We start from the raw sequence: 17,937 nt of genomic DNA, 5'->3' as shown, positions 1-17,937 counted from the left end.
CAATGGCAGTGATTTCATCTGAACCTCGGACAACTTGTGACATTTCCCCTCTCCGTGCAGCATTTTCCATTTCTGCCCCGGGAGAAATGTGCTGCCACCCCAGACCTGGGGACATTCCCAGAGTCCCCCCAGCCATTCCCACTTCATTGACAAAGAGCCCCTTTGAGAGCTCCCTGGGGATGGATGCATGTTAAAACATTCCAGATGCCCCCCCACGGAAAAGCTGCTGCTGCTGACATTCCTGAAGGGATTTCTGGAGTGTTGGGCCACAGCGAAATGGTTATTGTATTATAGATATTATTATATAATACAATAATATTATTATTCTATTGGGATATATGATATATAATTTTATTTTTATTTTATTTTCATTTTATTCATAATATAATTATGAATTATTAATTTAATATAATTAAAATAATAATATAATTTATTGTATCATATACCTGATAGAATCATATTTATTTCCTATAGAAATAATAGGTAACAATGTTATATATAGGAAGATATGAATTTTTCTATGATATAAGAAATTATAATATAAAATTTAATGTATCATCTATATTGTACAATATAATGTTATTGTATGGATTTTATGGGAATTTTAATTAATAAGAAACCAGGAGAGAGAAACAGAGGGGTCTCTTTGCTCCTTCTGTAACTAACCCTATGTAACTGACCCTAACTGACTTCCTATGGGAAGGAGTAAATCAGGAGTAAATTCCACCTGAGCTCTGTACTAATAATTAGCAAAACTATAAATTAATGAGCTTATTATTACTAATAAACATTCGTTCTTCAGACCAAAAAGTGCAAGGATTAAATTATAAAAATTCAATTTGATCTTGGAAAAACCCATCTGGAATTTCTGGATATTTTTTACCAACAAGGAAAGTTTGGAATTGTTTGGATGCTGCAAACAAAAGCCTGAAGGGGAGGAAGGTGCACGTGGAAATACTTAACGTGGATAAATCCCCAATAATTCTACTCAGGGCACGGGGAGAAATCTGGGAATGTTCCCACACAACACGTGGGAAGAGCGGAGCCCGGTGCTCACACGGATTGAAACTTCCCTGAGGAATCCAGGAGTGAGGATGAGAGCAGGGACAGAGACTCCCCGAAAGGGATTAAGCGAGAAAATGAAAAGTTTGAAGGCGATTTCCAGGATAAAAATTCCAGCGGAATACGGAGCTCTCCAGGAAAAATAAACCTTGGAGGCTGCGCTGCCAACGCTGCCGTTCCACAACCCCGGCATAAAAACCTCCTATTCCATGGCAAGGTAAATCCAGGGTTTCCACCCAGGGGATGGGATTTCTGTCCTGATAAACAGCTGAGAAAATCCACAGATGTGACGTGCAGGAAAGATTCGTGTAAGACAATTCTGCAGGAGGGAGAATTCCAGTTTATTTTTGGTGTGCTGGAGTTATTAAGGTTAAAACAGAGGGGGAAAGTTCTGTTGTGAGAAACAATTAAAAGAATTACAGTCATTAAAAATTTGAGGAATTGCATTTAGTTCTACATGGAAATTATTAAGAAAAATAATTAATTTAAAAATTAAAATCTTTATTCCTGCACAAACTTAAAGCACTTGAGCAGCAGCCAATAGTGCAGGGAAAGCAACATTCTCCTTCCAAAGCTTCCACTGGAATAGCTGAGATATCCCGAGAAAATTTAAAATAAATCATATTTATCACCAGAGGAGCAAAAAAAGAAAGCAAACATCCATTTTATTGTTTTTCCTGAGGCTGGAAATGAGATTTGAGCCTGAAAAGAACAAACAATTGCGGGGTTTCTGTCTAAATCTGTTTGTTCGCTGCTTGGGAACTGGGGAAGGATTTTATCCAAGGAAAACAAAATCCTACCAAGCCAAAGGGTGAGGGAGCCTCGAGCCTGGGTGATGCTGAGGGTACAAATCATGTGAAATTCCCTGGAAATAAAGAAATTATTTCTTTTACAGCCCAACATTTCTCACGCTTGTTCCACATTTTGAACACTTCTGGCCCCGATCCTGCTCCGAGCCGGAGCACAAGTGGATTTTGGCCACCAAGGAGTCAAAGGGAGCAGTGCCAGGCACCCTGGAGAGCCAAGACAGGGTTAAAATCCTGATTTAGGATATTTGGGGAGGGTGGGTGATGTTGTTTTCAAGTTTAATTCGATACAATCTCTCGTAGACCTCAAAAGCAGGAAGAAAAGTGAGTAATAAGCTGTTAATTCCCTCCGTTTCTCCAAGTTTTTACTCTCTCAGTGCTAACAAAAGGGAATGGTTCCCGAAGTTCTTTACTAAATTATTGTGTCTGTTGGTCACTTATGACTTTAAGGGCTAAAAAGATCAGATGAACAATTTTAGGGGATTTTTTAAGACTGTGAAAGTCCTGGTTTTAAATCCTTTCCCAGCACTAATGGCAGTTTTTATCAAAAGCCAGGAATTTCCAACAAGGAATATTTCAGGGACTTCATCTCCCACCACTGCCGTTATTTTTTTATTTATGGGGCGGCAAAACGACAAATTTTTTTTTGTTTTTTTTTCAACCCTAAAATTTGTTGAAAAGCGACAGGATTTTGAGATATCTGCCTAATGAGTGACTTAATTGTTGAGTAATTCCATGGCTCCCATCCCTGCAATCGCAGGTAAATAAGAGGAACTGCCCAGACACGGAATGTTCCCGGGAAATGTCCAAGATTTGGGAAGCTGGCTCAGGATGAGCCGCGTGTTTGTGGAGACACGAGGCCGAGCAAGGACTTGGGGAAGGATCCCTCTGGGAGAAGCTGAGCTCAAGGCAAGTTCAAAGGTTATGAAAGATCCCTTATGTAACGAATCCACCTGGATTTTTGATGGAAAACACTGAATTTTGAATTAATCTAAATGAGGGTGGGGGGGTTTTGTTTTCCAGAGCGATCCCATGGAAATAAAGAATTTTGTGGAAAGCTGGGGAAACATCACAATGAAAAGCAAATGAAAAGCAAATAAAACGAGAGAGGATTTCAAAGCCTTGAGCTGATATTCCAAAGGAAAGGAAAGAGACTGAATTCCACTCCCAGAATTCCTTACAGGCAAAAATGAAGAGAAATCTTTGAGAGGGAAATTTCCACCATTGAAATTTCGTGTTAAACACTTGTTTCACACACCCCCAGCAGCACCAGCAGCAGGTTTGGCCAGTACTTGTCAGATAATTCTGATTCCCTGCATTCCTTGCACTTCCCTGTCAGGAGGGATCTGGCTCCGTTTAACCCAGACCTAACAAAGCCGAGTTTGCTTAACCCCGACAGAGTTTAACCCCGACCTTTGGCCACCTGCTCTTAAACTCCAAGGGCTTCCCTGTCCTTACTCCCTGCTTTTCTGTAACCTCACCTCACACCTCACTAAACACTGCCAAGGTTTTACAGACTCTGTAATTCCCTAATTCCCTGCTCCGTGGGGCTTTATTGGGATTGTAACCTTTTCATGAGCTTGTAAATCCCAGCCGTGACAGAGCGAATAAAACCCGAGGATGAAGATATTCCATAGCTGTCGTGGAGAATTTTTTTTTAATAAAAACATTTTGAAGCATTTCTTTTTTAGCTGGAAACAAATTCCCCTTTTTTTTTTCTTTTCCACGCAGCTGTCAGCAACTGCTCAGTGTATTAAATATTCTGCTTTCAAGAAGCAAATGTTTCGAGTTGAGATATTGAGATTAAACCCAAAACTCATTAAAAGACACCCAGAGCTGACCTGGGGCTATCCCTGCTCTCATTTGGTTCCCACTTCAGAAGAGCTGCCAAGAATCCATGAAATATTTTTCAAAATCTTTGGACTTGGGTTGATCACGAATGAGTTTTTCTCGAGGAGGTTTGAGCTCGCTGCAGCTTTAAGGAATTTGCACATCAAAAATCAATAGCAAACCCTCATCCATTAAAAGGGTACAAAGGGCATAAAAATCTGATTATTCAGCGTGGAAATTAAACACAGAAATCGTAAAATGCCAAATTTTCCACCACAAAAACCAAATCTGTTTGTTGTGTCAATTAAATTAAAAAATTAAAATGGAGAAGTTAAAATTCAATTAGAAGTTTCCTGCTCATTTTCACCAGAACAAAGGAGAATTTGTTCGGCTGAAAGGGAACAGTGAAATCAAATCCATCCCAAAGATTTTGAGGGAAAAACTGTCACAAATACATCAAGATCCTTTTGAATCCCAAGGACTTGAACAGAGCCTGGAAAGGAGGAGCAGCCCTGGGAGCAGAGAGCTCCAAACCGAGGAAAGCTGAAAATCCCAAATTTTCCTGTAACTGACAGCTCGGGGATTCAGAATTCTTTTTCCTGATCATTCCCTGCAAAGCAAAGCAAAGCTTTCTCCTGATCATTGCCTGCTAATTGAAGAGGGGGAAAAACAGGCAGAGGGTTCAGAGCTCACTCTGTTCCTCAGGGAATGTGGGATCCAGTGGGATCCCCAAAAGCAGAAACCTCCTGTGACTCCTTCCTTGGGAAAACCAGAAGAAAATCCATTCAAAATCAGAGAAAACACCCAAAAACGTGCACCAAAAAATCCAGAATTTCTAATTTCTTATCTTAGTTCCCCTCTGCAGGGATTTTTATCCAGGATGAGTTTTTGAGTCCTGGAACATTTCCTGTCCCCTCTGTTTTGGCAGGATCCTGTGAACCTGAGTGCATCCAAATTTGGCCATTTTGGGGGAAAATAATCATTATTCCCCCTACAAATCCAGATTTACAGTCAAAGGACTGGATTGGGAAGGAACTTTAATTAAACAAGTTAATTCCTCGTTAATTGATTCATCCCTGGAATTATAATATTAAGATCTCACACTAATAAGGAATATCTGTGATAATTCCTCAAGACATTTTCCTTGAGGTTTGTTAAAATGCAAAAGGTGGAGTTAAAATCAGTAATAGAGTAAAAATAATTTATGGAGTAAAAAAATATTCAGGGAGTAAAAATCATTAATGGAATAAAAATATAATTAATGGGATACACTTTAATTACTGTCTAACTGCAAATTTATGAATCTTAAATCCTGCAGCACTGAGCAAAAATAGTTCTGCTTTAAAATTGGAATTTTTACTCCTTACACTGCACCTCAAATGTTGTTTGTTCTTATTAAAAAGTTACATAAAATGTAAATTCTCCATTCAGCTGAAAGCAAATAAATTTTGATCTGCTAATTATGATTATTTAATTTTTACCCATAATGAATTTAAAAAAATCAACCCAAAGACCAGGTTTGACACCAAAAATTTCACCCACAGGGAAATAACCACAAGCCACGAGTTGTTCTCCTCTTTCAGATGCTCTTAAATTCTGTATATTTGGGAATATTATGTGACAAACCAGCACATGCACACAGCAATAGTTATTTAAATTAATCCTAAAATGTTCCTGAAAAGTACAAAATTTTTACCTTGGAATTAATGGAATTAATTCCACAGAAAAAAAAAAAATTCTGCATTTTAAAAGCCAAAATATCAGTTTTGCTTGCGGAATCCTTGTTTAATTTAAATTATTGCTGTTTAAACTTCATTTTTTATCCTCCTGTCTCTGCTCACAGCACCTGGTCTGTGAGAATTACTACTATCTGTATTTATAAAATATTTTCTTTAATTTTTCCACAGTTTTCCCCACTTTTTTTTTCCACAAAATCTCCCCGGGAACCAACACAGGAAGGTTTATCCGTCACTTTTCCATGTACTCCACAGCTTGATGAACAAAACCCCTTGCAGGCATAAAAAGGGGTTTCTCTTTTGATTTATCTCGTGGATTTTTTCCCCCTTTTTTCGAGGAGATTTGCAGGAAAAAAAGGGGGGAAAACTCCAGGCAGAGCCAATCCTCCTGTGCCAAGAAATCCCCTCCTCTCCCTCACGGGGCTCCAGCCTCGGGAGCTCTGTTTAGATAGGGAAAAATGAGCAACAAATGGTTCCATTTGTCAGAAAGGGGAAATATTTGCAATCCTCCCCTTTTTCTATGGATAATATGCATCCATATGGATTTCACTGGCTCGGCCAATTAGGACAAGTGGTTCAAGATGCTCCTTAATTTCTCTTTTGAAGGAAAACAATAATAAATTTGGGAGCCCTGGTGTTGTCAGATGAGCACATTTTGCCAATCTGAAGGATTTTCTGTCTCCTCCCAAATCCTGGGGAATTTCCCAGGGGTTTCATTCCTCTGGCTCCTGAGAGAAGGACAGAAGGGTTTTCAGGGAGTATTTGGGGATGCTGGAAGGTTGAACTGATAAGGCAGCACGAGCTTGGACTGGAGCGGGATTGAGGGATCCTGGCAGCTCTGGAGGGAAGCACAGCAAGGTGATCCCATCAAAACCCCATGGAAATCCCATGGAAATCCCATGGAAATAAGGCTTCTGTTGCTCCAAGTGCAGGACAAAAACTCCAGTGAAACACAATCCAGGGATTTGGACCTTGGAAAATGCAACCCTGATCCGACATGGAATCACGGAAGCGCCAAGGCTGGAAAAGCCCTCCGAGATCATCAAATCCAAACATTCCCAGAGCTGCCAGGGAATGGATCCATGACCCCAAATGCCACATCCACATGGCTTTAGATCCCTGCAGGAAGGGGGATTCCACCCTGGGCAGCTGTGCCAGGGCTGGGCAGCCCTTTCCAGCAGGGAATTTCCACAATTTCCAACCAAAACATCCCCTACAAGTTCCTCTCACCCTGTCCCTGTCCCCTGGGAGCAGAGCCCAATTCCCACCTGGCTCCAGGGAATCCAGGTCCCTCCTGAGCCTCCTTTTCCCCAGGCTGAGCCCCCCCAGCTGCTCCTGGTGCTCCAAACCCTTCCCAGCTCTGTTCCCTCCACATCACACAACAAATGCTGGATCTATCAATGACTCTGGAGCCCATAAAGCACAAAATACCAAGGAACTCAAATAATCCCCAAATCCTAAATTGGTTTAGGTTTGAAAAGCCCCTCCAAAGCCATGGAGTCCAACATTCCCAGCACTGCCAAGTCCCCAAGCTCTGCATCCACTTTTAAATCCCTGCAGGGATGGGTTTTGGAGCTGGAGCTGAAAACTTCAAGTTCTGATCCAGGTCCTGTCAAACCAATGGCAAAATTCCCGATTGTTTGAAAGGGAACAACAAGGAATGAAAGCATGGAAAGTGTGAGGAGCTGAAGTTCACCCCCAAAAAATAATTCAGCTGGGAAAATGAGGAACAGGCACATGAGATAAGGCAGGGAAACACCAGGTGCCCTTCCCAAAAGTTCTGTGGAAGCTCTGGAATTAAGGTAAAAACTGAAAGTTGTGTCCTGTCCAAGCCCTGAGCAGCTTTACCAGCTTTTCCTGCAAATGTGTAACTTCATATTCCTTAATTCCTCAGAATTCCTTCCTCATTCCTTCATTCCTTAATTCCCCTTCTGCCTCCCGGATCCCCAACTCCAGAGAACGTTACTGGGGAAAGTGCAGCCACAGATGAGTAAAGACAAAATACAGATACAAAATATCCACACAAAATCCCGGATATTTCCTTTTCCAATCACACTCCTGAAAAGAGTGGATCTAAAATCAACCAAATCTATGGAATATTTTACATGGACTGAGCAAACTAAAGAATTATGTGGTGCTTCTGGTCTGCTGGAATTATAATCAGAGATCCAAAAAATCCTGTTCTTGCCTGGGATTGTCCTGTAAATATTTCAGGGGGGGTGGCTATCCATAGCAGGAACAGGGAAAAATACTGGGATATATATATGTATATATAGGGATAAAATATAGAGATACATATATATTTTCCCTATCAAATACATGGATATATATATATATATAAATATAGGGATAAAATATAGAGAGAGATATAAATGGTTTCCCTCTAAAATACAGGGATATTTGTAAAAATATAGAGATAAACTCCATTAAAACCCTCAGCACTCTCACTCATAATTCAAGTGATTTTATTAAATTCAATCTAATTAGGCTCAAAAGTGAATTAAGATCTATAAATTAAATCCTCTGGGATTCTGTCATATATTGCCCACACAGGGGTTTATTTGGTTTAAACTAATCTCTAAATTAACTTTGTTAATTTAGAGAATATCCTTGCAGAGAGCAGCCCAAAAGAATCTCTGAAGGATTTAGAAGAATTATGGAAGTTATTCCTGTTATTATTTACAATTTTTGGACAATACTTTTAAAACATCATGCAAAGTTAATATGTTCATATTTTCATGCATTTTTAACACACTCCAGTTTGTGCTGATGCTGGCAATAATAATTCAGTTTTTTGGATCTAACACCCACCCAAATGCTCTTCACACAATTTCACTCTTCCCCCCTTAACCTTCACTCTCCCACATCACCAAAGGAGTCCCAACATCCTGAAAATTATACAAAACCCCTTTTTCTTTTGGTAATAAATCTGTCCTTCAGAACATAACCCTAAATGTTATTATAATCAATATCCTCTACAGATATTTTCCTCTCTAACTCAATTACATTCCCCTTTTAATTAGGAGCTTTATTGACTGGGTACAGCAATGCCCTCTAATCCTCACTTTGGCTCTGTCCTTCTCTGGAATTTCCATGGAAAAAGACTCCCAAGCTTTGAGAACACCCAAATATCACTCTCAGCCTCAGCTCCAACTCTATTCATGCTGCACATTCCCAGCATCCAAACAGAACTCCTTGGATATTCCCCTGGCTCTGGGGGAATGTTCCTGGAATGTGGGGACTGATGCCAAAAGCAGGTCCAAGTCTGGACCCTCTGCTTGGGGAGAAATAATGGAAAATGTTCTCCAGACCCCTCTGGGACACCCTGATTCCCTCCCTCATCTCTCACACCTCTGACATGCCAGGTTTAATAAAGGAGAAGGGAAAGGCAGGAGGGATTCTGGGCAGATTATAACTTAAATTTGTGACGGTCCCCCTTAATTACCAGAGAATTTGGCCACATCCATTGTTATAAACCACAAATATCATCCCTCTGCTCCATAAATCATCATTAACAGAAAAGCACAGTATACAGCAATAAATTAGCCCATGAATCCCAAATCCACTTTTTTTTAAGCACAAAACAGCTTTTCAGGTGTTAAAGACAAAGGCAGCCACGAGCCCCTGCAGCTCCTGTAGGAGCACAACCTCTGCATGAAGTTTGTGTTGGATTTTCCATTAATCCCCCTAAAACCCCTTCTCAAAGGCAGCCAAAGCCAAATGGGAGCCACCTCTCCCTCACCTGGAAGCTTCCTGGAGTGAGTACCCCCAAAAATCCATCATGTGCATCTCCACACTTTCAACAGGCTGAGAAATGACTGAAAATTTAATTAACAGAGGCATTAAGTGGTTCAGGTTTCCTGTTCCCTTTGGAAGCTGCTGCCTGTCCCCGATGAAGAATTGTTTTCAAGGAGATTCTTGAGCTCTGTTTTTGTTTTAAATACTTGTAGCTAAAGGCAGCAAGAAATAACTCAGGGAAATAAAATATTTACAGGAAAAGCTGTAGTGAAATGTAGGTTTTATGGTTTTCATAAAGAAACATTCGGGTTGTGTTTCAATAGAAACTGGAATAAAACCTGCTGAAGTTTTTAATGCTTTAATCTACAGAAATAAACATCAATTAAAGTCATGTGGCTAAAAAACCAGGAGCGAGTTATATATTTCATGGGCATTGTAATTTAATGTTTTTATCTAAATTCAAAACAAAAAGCTGAACATTCCCATTTCTCCCCCTCTTTGTTATCCGAGTTTTCCAAAGAATCACTCAGTGGAAAAGATGAAAGTTCTTCCAATTTCTCTCTTTTTTTTTTTTTTTGGTTAAACAAATTTTAAAGAACACAAGGTTAAAGTTGAAAGATGCCCCTGCTATTGCTGGCTGAGTGTTTGTGAGTTGTCTGAAAATACAGATCTGAAGTCTCGCTGTAAAAATGACCTTTCCTTTGGATAACTGCAAGAAAGATTTCCTTGGCAAGTGCTCTCACAGGGAAAAAAGCTTCACATATATGATTTTTTTCCATAAAAAGACCCAAATGAAATCAGAGATAACAGTATAGAAGTCTGTGTGGAGAAAAAAATACAAGAATTTTGAAAATTAGAGACTGAAGGAACAAAAATCACCACAGAAAAATTCAAGTTCCTTTAGGTCCCACGTATGCCTCTGTAGCAAGGTCTTGTTCAAAGCTGAACCCAGGGCCTTGGAAAAAAAGGGGGAAAAAACCCCCAAAAAACTACATAGAAAAAAACCTACTTAACAACTCTGAAAGAAGATTAAGGAAAAAGAGAAATCACCACAAATAAATTGAAGTTCCTTTGGGTTCCAAGTACGCCCTTTTAGCAAGGCCTTGTTGAAAGGGTGAACCTAAGGCCTTGAAATAAAGGGAAAAAAACTATGTGGGGGGGAAAAAAGCAAAAAAAAACTACACAGAAAAAAACCTACTAAACAATTTTGGGGAAAAAAGGGGTTAAGAAAAAAATATATCAGCACAGATATATTGAAGTTCCTTTGTGTCCCACATAGACCCTTTCAGCAAGGCCTTGTTTAAATGGTGAACCTAGCGCCTTGAAAAAAAAAAGGAAAAAAAACTATTCTGAAAAAAACACTCAACAATTTTGAAAACAAAAGATTTAAGGAAAAATAAAATCCTCACAGATAAATTGGAGTTCCTTTAGATCCCACGTAGACCTTTTAGCAAAGCTTTGTTCAAAGGCTGAACACAAGGCCTTGGTGACTGGATAAACTCCAAAGTTCATCTTTTCATTTGGTGCCAAGTTTGGAACTGTCAGTTCAGCAGAGCAGCCACACAAAGCCACAAAAATAAATCTTTAGCAGTTCTTTAGCACCCTGCTACTGTTATTCTGCCCTTGGAAATCCAGCTGCAAGCAAAGGATCTGAAACCCCCTGCGGCCATTACTTAATTAGGCTTCAAAATTTGGACATAAAACCAGGGCAGTTTGGGAGTATTTTGGATTTTGTCTCTGTACTGATGGTTCAGGGAAACAGGGATTTCATTGGGAACTTCCTTGGAGTTGGAAATGCAGGATTTTAAAAGGGAAAACTCACTAGGAAAACTGCTAACTCCCCAAATCCTTCCCTCTCACTAGAGTTCAAGCACAGGTTGAAAATCAGCCTGAAAGTGCTGGGACAAAGCTAGGGTTTGATCTATATAATATATACTTTTTTTTAGCAGGTTCCTTGTTTTTAATCATCAATGCAAGATATTTTGAAGGGATTCGGTCCTAATTCTGTCTCAAAAAACCCTCTGAGTTCAGCTGGGGCCCAAAAATCAGACTTTAGTTCAACTCTATGTTTTATATTAACTGACTGAGGCAAAAAAGTATCTATATCTTTTTAAATTCCTGGTTTTGTAAGTGCATGGGAATAATTACAGACATGAGCAGAACTTAGAACTCTTTTCTTGGAGTTCTGTGTCTCCTCACTTGGAATTCTGTGTCCTGCTCTGAGCTTGCACATCATCTGTCCATAGCTGCACTCATTAATTTACACACATCATTAAAATGTATTAATTACCCATTTTTATCTGCAAGGAAATAAAAGACCCTTCCAAAAACAATCCTCTTCCTCCAAAAGCTCACAGCCAGTGCTACAAAAACACACCCCAGCTCACAGCACGAGCATCTCTCGAGTCAAACAATGACTCCTTTTTCTTTTCTTGTGGAAGTGAATTTCGAAAGGCCGAACTCTCTGAGCAGATGGACCTAATTCCCCTCAAGTGATTTCACAAAATTAATTTCTATGGGGCGTTTGAGTGATTTTCTTTCCCCCCGAAATAAGAAATGCCAGAAATCTGAATTTACACACAATTTAGCAGGCACTGAGTGTATCTGTTTAACAACTTAAAGGGGGGAAACAGTCATTGTTTCAGCTGTATCATATTTACTGGTGAAAAAGAGAATATGGTGAAGTAATTCACAATATTTTCACTTAAAATATACTGTTTGCAGAATGTTTTTCTTCTCAAATATAACTTAGTACCAGTATAACTACAAGTTCTGCTAAGAATTGGAGTTAGTTTCTCTGTGAGACGGCAAATCTTTAGTCCAAAACTCTGAATCAAAAATATGAGGAGATTTCATATTTTTTATATGAGAAGTTTTTTTTCCCCTCATGAAAAATATTCATTTTTTCATGAGGGGAAAAAAACTTCAAGATTTTTTAATTATCAGGATTTTTTTTTAACCTTAACCCTCAGAAAAGCAGATTCCAGTGCAAGGAGCACATCCTAGGAGATGCTGAACCCAAACCAATGCAGGAGCACTAAAAAGCATTCCAAAGGCAGGTGAAAATCATCCCCAAAGAGCACAAGTTCATGCCACAACGATTTTCAAACTAATTCTGTAAATTCGTGGAAAAGAAACCAAGACCAGGTTTGTAATGTCAGCCTAAACCGATGTGAAAGGCTTGGGAAACAAGGAAATGCCATTTTGAAAAACAGAATTTAGTGTTATGCATATAAATAAATACGTGTCCAACTTTCAGCTTCTCAACCTTAGAAACAAACCAAAGAAAATAGAGAATTGGCCCAGAGAAAAGCAGTGAAATACATGAGAGACCTGCAGGTTCTCTGCTGTGGAGGGGAGGTTGGGAATTTGAAGGATTCCCGGGACAAGCAGGCACAGCGGGGCTGCAGTTGCTGCACGGCGGCGCAGAATAAAAACATCTCCCCACACCTCCCAGGTTTAATTCAGCATCACAAGACACTTTTCAGCTTTGCAGCATTTTTGTGCAGCATGTGAAGTGTTTCCCAAATGCAAGGGGACATTTCCCAGCTCTGGCAGCACAGCTGGTTCGTGTATCCCCCAGCACCGCTCCGCTCCCAGATCCTAATTTCCCAATTTCCACCGAGGCTCTTGCACTCCTCCCGAACTACAGAAATCCCCTGGCTCCAAAATCCGCATCAGGAAGCACCTGAGCAAGGCGGGGCAGCTGAGGATGCAGGGGATGGGAGAGCCAAGGGGAAAAAACGTGGATAAAGGGTGGAATATTCTTTAAATGAAGGCACTGAAACGACTGGAAAAGGCTCCCGGAACACTCAACTGTTCTGCGTTGCTGTTGCAAATTAAGAAGAATTCCAAGAGGAATTTGAGCAGCACAAAGATGAGTTAGAAGTGAAAGGTTTCATTGTAGGATGGAAACCCACATCTAAGCACTGCCACTCAGTTTTATTTAGGAGTGACCAAACTCCTGATGCTGATGCCACGGCGATCTTCAGCACACGATGTCTGCTGACAGCTGAAGGGACTGACAGGAATATTAATGATAACCCATTAAAATCTAAATTAGTCAACAAAAAGAACCCCCAAATTATTCATTTTGGTAAATGCTGAGGCTATTAAAAACTGCTAGTATGGATTTCACAGCCTGCCAGATGAATTTATTGCCCCCGCAGCAAAAAACAACTCGGAGAACTGAGACTAAACCACAATTATTAAACATTAAAAAATAAATTCTTACCCCTTTCACGCTCTCCTCTATCTCAGGGTGTGATGCAGGAGCTAAACTAAGTGTAAGGAGGATTCCTCACTCTAAAATGGCTCATCCTGAACATTCCCCCTGAAATGTGAGCACCCTCTTCACGGCAGTTCTCTATCTGCTGCTCAAATTTTCAGGCTGCTCCTTCCAAATCCATATTTCTCCCTGCATTACTGAGCAGAGCTGAACATTGTCACTGAAATAAAGCAGACCCAGCTGGAAACGCAGCTCCCACACCACTGAGACATTAAAGATTTAAACTTTCAGTCTTCAAAGCTCTTACACCAAGAGGACTCTCCTTGCAAAGTGGCTACAGGGGAAAATCTAATTTTCTAATCACTCTCTAAAAGAGAAAAAGATTAGAAAAATTACATCAAGTTGAATAAAAATATTTAATTCCTCCTCTATCTTATGATTTTTTGCAGAAATATCCAACTAACACTTTTTCAAAGCCCATAACCCCCATGTTTGACAAGTATCACTATCAGATAAAATCACAAAGTTCAATCCATGGGGAAAAATCCCCTCTATCAGTAAAATCTACATTAAAAATAATAATAAAAAATATTTTTAACACATCTGTTTGACATCAAGAAAAGAAAATTTCTCTTTCAAAACCCTTCAGCTTAGACACAGCAGTAAAACCCTGGTAGTAAATTAGAGAGTGTTTTTACGTAAGTCCATGGATTTTACAAATACACTAAAATCCTATTTCCACCCACGTGGGTTTAAAAACTTTTATGCATGATATTAATAAACAGGCAAATCCTAACAGAGACCATGTATTCAGTAGGGTATTTCTGCAAATTTCCTTTCATCTATTAACTTCTGGCTTGGTTTGGGATCATTCTTCAAAATAAAAAATGTAGTTATCAATGAAGAATGTTACCCAGAGAATGAATTACTTCAGGGATCAGGGAAACATTTGTTATTTTCCCATTTCTTAACAATAAAAAGCATCCAACCTGCTCTCTTCTTTGGCAGGAATTCATTGAAGCTTTGCAAAAATCAGCTTTAATAAGGGTATGGCCAAAGGTTCCTTTTTTTCCACGTAGGCTGTGGGATATTACTTTCCCCAAATAAAGGTTAACATGAAAAATCAGCTGTTTGGTAGATTTGGGGTTTAATGATGGACTGAACTCCAGCAATCTCTTTTTCCAGGAGAACTCTGGAACATGAGAATTCTCAGTTTTTCCATTCATGGGACAGGATCTTCTTTGCCCAGTTGGAGGTGGGAGCTCTGCTGGGATCCATCACCCCCACATCTCATGGAACCATGGAATGCTTTGGCTTTGGGGCCTCAAAGCTCAGCTCCTTCCAACCAGCACCTGCCTCACGTCTCACCGAGGGCTTGGCCACTCCTGGCCTTAAACTACTGGTCCCAAACCCTCTGCTTATTATTAATTAACAGGGAATGTAATCAACTTCTTCAAGAGTCCTTCTGCAAGGACTGGGTCCTTCAATTAAGCCAAAATGAAGATTGTCTTTATTGCTTTTTTAGCACCAGCCCCCACAATTTTTTCCATCTAAATCAAGCCCAAATTTAAATGAAAAACACAGAAAATATTGGTTAAAGCACATTGTGTGGAATTATTAATTATTAAAATGCAAGCACAGAAAAATCATTTATAAAAACAGCTTTTCTAGAAACCTTATAATTATTTTTGCCTTTTTTCCCCCTTTTCCTCCCCGATATTTTTCAGAAAACCTTTTCTGACACACCTGGCGTGTCCCAGTCCGTGGGAGTGAGCTCTGGAGAATCAAAGGGAAGCACTGGAGCTGAACTCCGTGCCCTGGTGTGGGTGCCAGGTTTGCTGCCTGTGTTTGCTCTGTCCCACTGGATGCTTTCCTTGGCATGCCCACAGGTGAAGCTTTGGCAGCCAAGCTCCATCCGGCTGCAAAGCCCTGAGCAGGCATTTGGATGTGGAAGAGAAGAGCTCTGAGTGCAGCTTTGGCTGGGATATTAAATTCAAAATCCTAAGAACCTCATAAAAGCCGAAAATAGCCTTATAAATATTTATAATTTATTCTTATTACATTTTATTTATTACTTCAAGTCTGAACCATGGAAAATTACACCGAAGCCATCGAGCTTAGCATTGACTGAAAGGTTGTTTTGAACAGATAAACAAAAAGGCTCCTAAATAAATTCTGCAAAGTTCCCAGTCCAAGACAAACAGGATCATTCTGATTTTAGGATGCTCCTGCAGAGCATTGTTGGGTGCTTTCATTGTTTTATGGGGTAGGAATAAATCTCTGCTGATGGGACGTGGTTAAAAGCTGGGGCACTTCTAGGGAATGCACACATCCTACAAACATCCTTGCCCAGACACATAAAAACCTGGGAAGCAAACTGATTTTCCTGCTTTTGAAACTCCTGCTGGAGCTCCTGGGCTGTGCCATTGGTTTTTCCAGGGGCAGCAATGGTTTTCCTTGGCCCAAGGTGTGGCCACAACCCAGAGGAGCCCAGGATTTGCTGAGTCTCCTTCTCTGATGGCAGCTCCAGGGAGAACCTGCAGCTGCTCATGGAACACCCTGAGCTGGAAGGGAATCCCAGGGATCACCAATCCCAAAATTCCAAACACTCCTTGAGCTCTGCCACCTGACCATTCCCTGGGCAGCTGTTCCAGTTTCCCTGAGGGAAGAACATCCTCCTAAAATCCAACCAATCCTTCCCTGACACAGGTTAACCCCTGAGAGGCCAGAACTGGAATATCAGGATGTTCTTTCCAGCTCTATTATTTATAATGCAGAACCTCAATGTAAGTCCATGGAAGGAAGTTCTCTGCCACTTGGTCTCAAGTCTCATTAACACAGAAATTTCCCCTGAATTTACACTGGAATTTGAATTGTGGCCAGATTTTGCACTCTGACACCTTCTTGCACCAGTAACTGCTTCAGGCTCTTCTTTTTGAGCTGCTGGGAGAAATGAGGATGGTGATGGTGTGCACTGAAACTCCCTTTGGATTTCCTGGAGTGTGGAGAGGCCCTGGCACCCAGAGCAGCTCTGGATCCTTGGCAGTGTCCAAGGCCAGCTGGGACAGGGCTTGGAGTCACCTGGGACAGTGGAAGGTGGAATAGGATGAGCTTTATTATCCCTCCCAACCCAAACTGCTCAGTGATTCCATGATGTGAGTTAAAATGAGATTCTGTTTGTTCTCCTACCTGGAATTCTCTGCCCACAGGCAATGTTGTTATCCACTAAAAATGAAGCTGCTGCAATGAAACATGAATTGGCCAACAAATGAATAAATGGGACTGCAGAAAACATCCAGCTCAGACTTTGCTCCCAGTTCCATGTATTTAACCTACATTCTTCAGGAAGGAAGAGGCTGGATACCAAACTGATTGTCTTTATCTGTGGATCACCTCCACTCTGAACTTTTTTCTCTTAGCCTCCTCCTAACCCTGCAATGCAATAATGATAAAATTCCAGAGATATTCTGGAGATGATCAGGGCATTTAGTTGAAGTGCAGTGTTAGAGATATGACATTTAAAATCAGGCCTGGAGCTGGCTGGACAGTCTCTAATATAATAAAAATAGCCTTTTCTTTCCCACATTTTACTATCTGCCTTTGTTTATGCAACCATTCAGCAAACCCAGCTGGATCACAGGCATTGTCATCAAAGAAACATTCTAGGTCAGCCAGAAGTGGATGCCAATTGTCTAAAAATAAATAGAGGCTTTGTCACTGGAGTATAATTTTAAGGGCCCTGTAATGAATAATGGAAGAGAAAATCTTTCCAAACAAGTGGGACACACAGATTTCCAGCAGAAAGATTTCACAGTTATTGTAAGCTCCAGATAACCTCATTTTTAGTTTATTTCAATAAAAGTGATACACAAAAAGGCTTGGGATTGGTTTGAAATCCTGGAGGAGCTGCAGAATTCCCTGGAAAATGAGCCCAGCAGCGCCTATCACACAGCAGGGCTGAAATGCTGTGGGGAACCAATTTCCTTTGGGTCACCAAGTGGCAGGAGAGGGATCAGATTTCACAATTCCCACTTCTTATCCTTGATAAAATGCACAAATTATTTCCTCTGAGCTAAAAGAAGAGACAAGATAAGCCCCCCTGGCTTTATCAGTGCAGCCTAATTGCTGAAGATCTTCAAGGAGCTGGAAGGAGCAGCTCCAGAAGCCTGAGATGTTGTAACAACGTGGCTCTGGAAATAAATTCATTTAAAGAAAACACTTAGCTGAATTCCTTCAGGAAAGTTTGTAAAAGCTGCTTCCTCAATGGATAAATAGCAGAGTTTTCCAGCTGACTTTTGGCCAAGTCCCATCAGCAAAGACAGGATTTTGTCTCGAGTGCCTGACACGGAGGAGTAAAAGATTGTGTGGGGAAAATCATTGTAAAGCTGTAAATCAAAGGGAAGTTTTGCTCCATTTTCTTTGGTCTTTATGAATTCCTGCACAGGATATTTCCTGATTTTTTTCTACACAGCTCGAGGTGCCCTAAAAATGAGATGGTGCAGGGAAGCCACTATCAGTGGGGTTTGCACTGGGCAAC

The 17,937-nt window shown here is 40.4% G+C and overlaps 1 protein-coding gene across 3 annotated transcripts in view; it reads right to left on the bottom strand.

The window, feature by feature from the left end:
- Nucleotides 1-17,937, bottom strand: part of BANP (BTG3 associated nuclear protein) — a 111,118-nt gene that overhangs the window by 15,116 nt on the left and 78,065 nt on the right. The window contains exon 12 of one of the 3 annotated variants that reach the window (XM_063168178.1): nt 1,704-1,927. The exons of the other annotated variants lie outside the window; for them this stretch is intronic. Within the exon in view, the coding sequence (XP_063024248.1) occupies nt 1,859-1,927 (69 nt within the window). The 3' untranslated portion in view covers nt 1,704-1,858. Of the gene's footprint in view, nt 1-1,703; nt 1,928-17,937 lie in introns of those variants that run through there. 3 annotated transcript variants of the gene reach the window in all.

This window comes from Melospiza melodia, chromosome 13, assembly GCF_035770615.1.
Source record: "Melospiza melodia melodia isolate bMelMel2 chromosome 13, bMelMel2.pri, whole genome shotgun sequence".
NCBI classification, from domain to species: Eukaryota; Metazoa; Chordata; class Aves; order Passeriformes; family Passerellidae; genus Melospiza; species Melospiza melodia.
The sequence above is the reverse complement of the archived record's forward strand: the minus strand, read 5'-3'. Positions and strand labels throughout refer to the sequence as shown.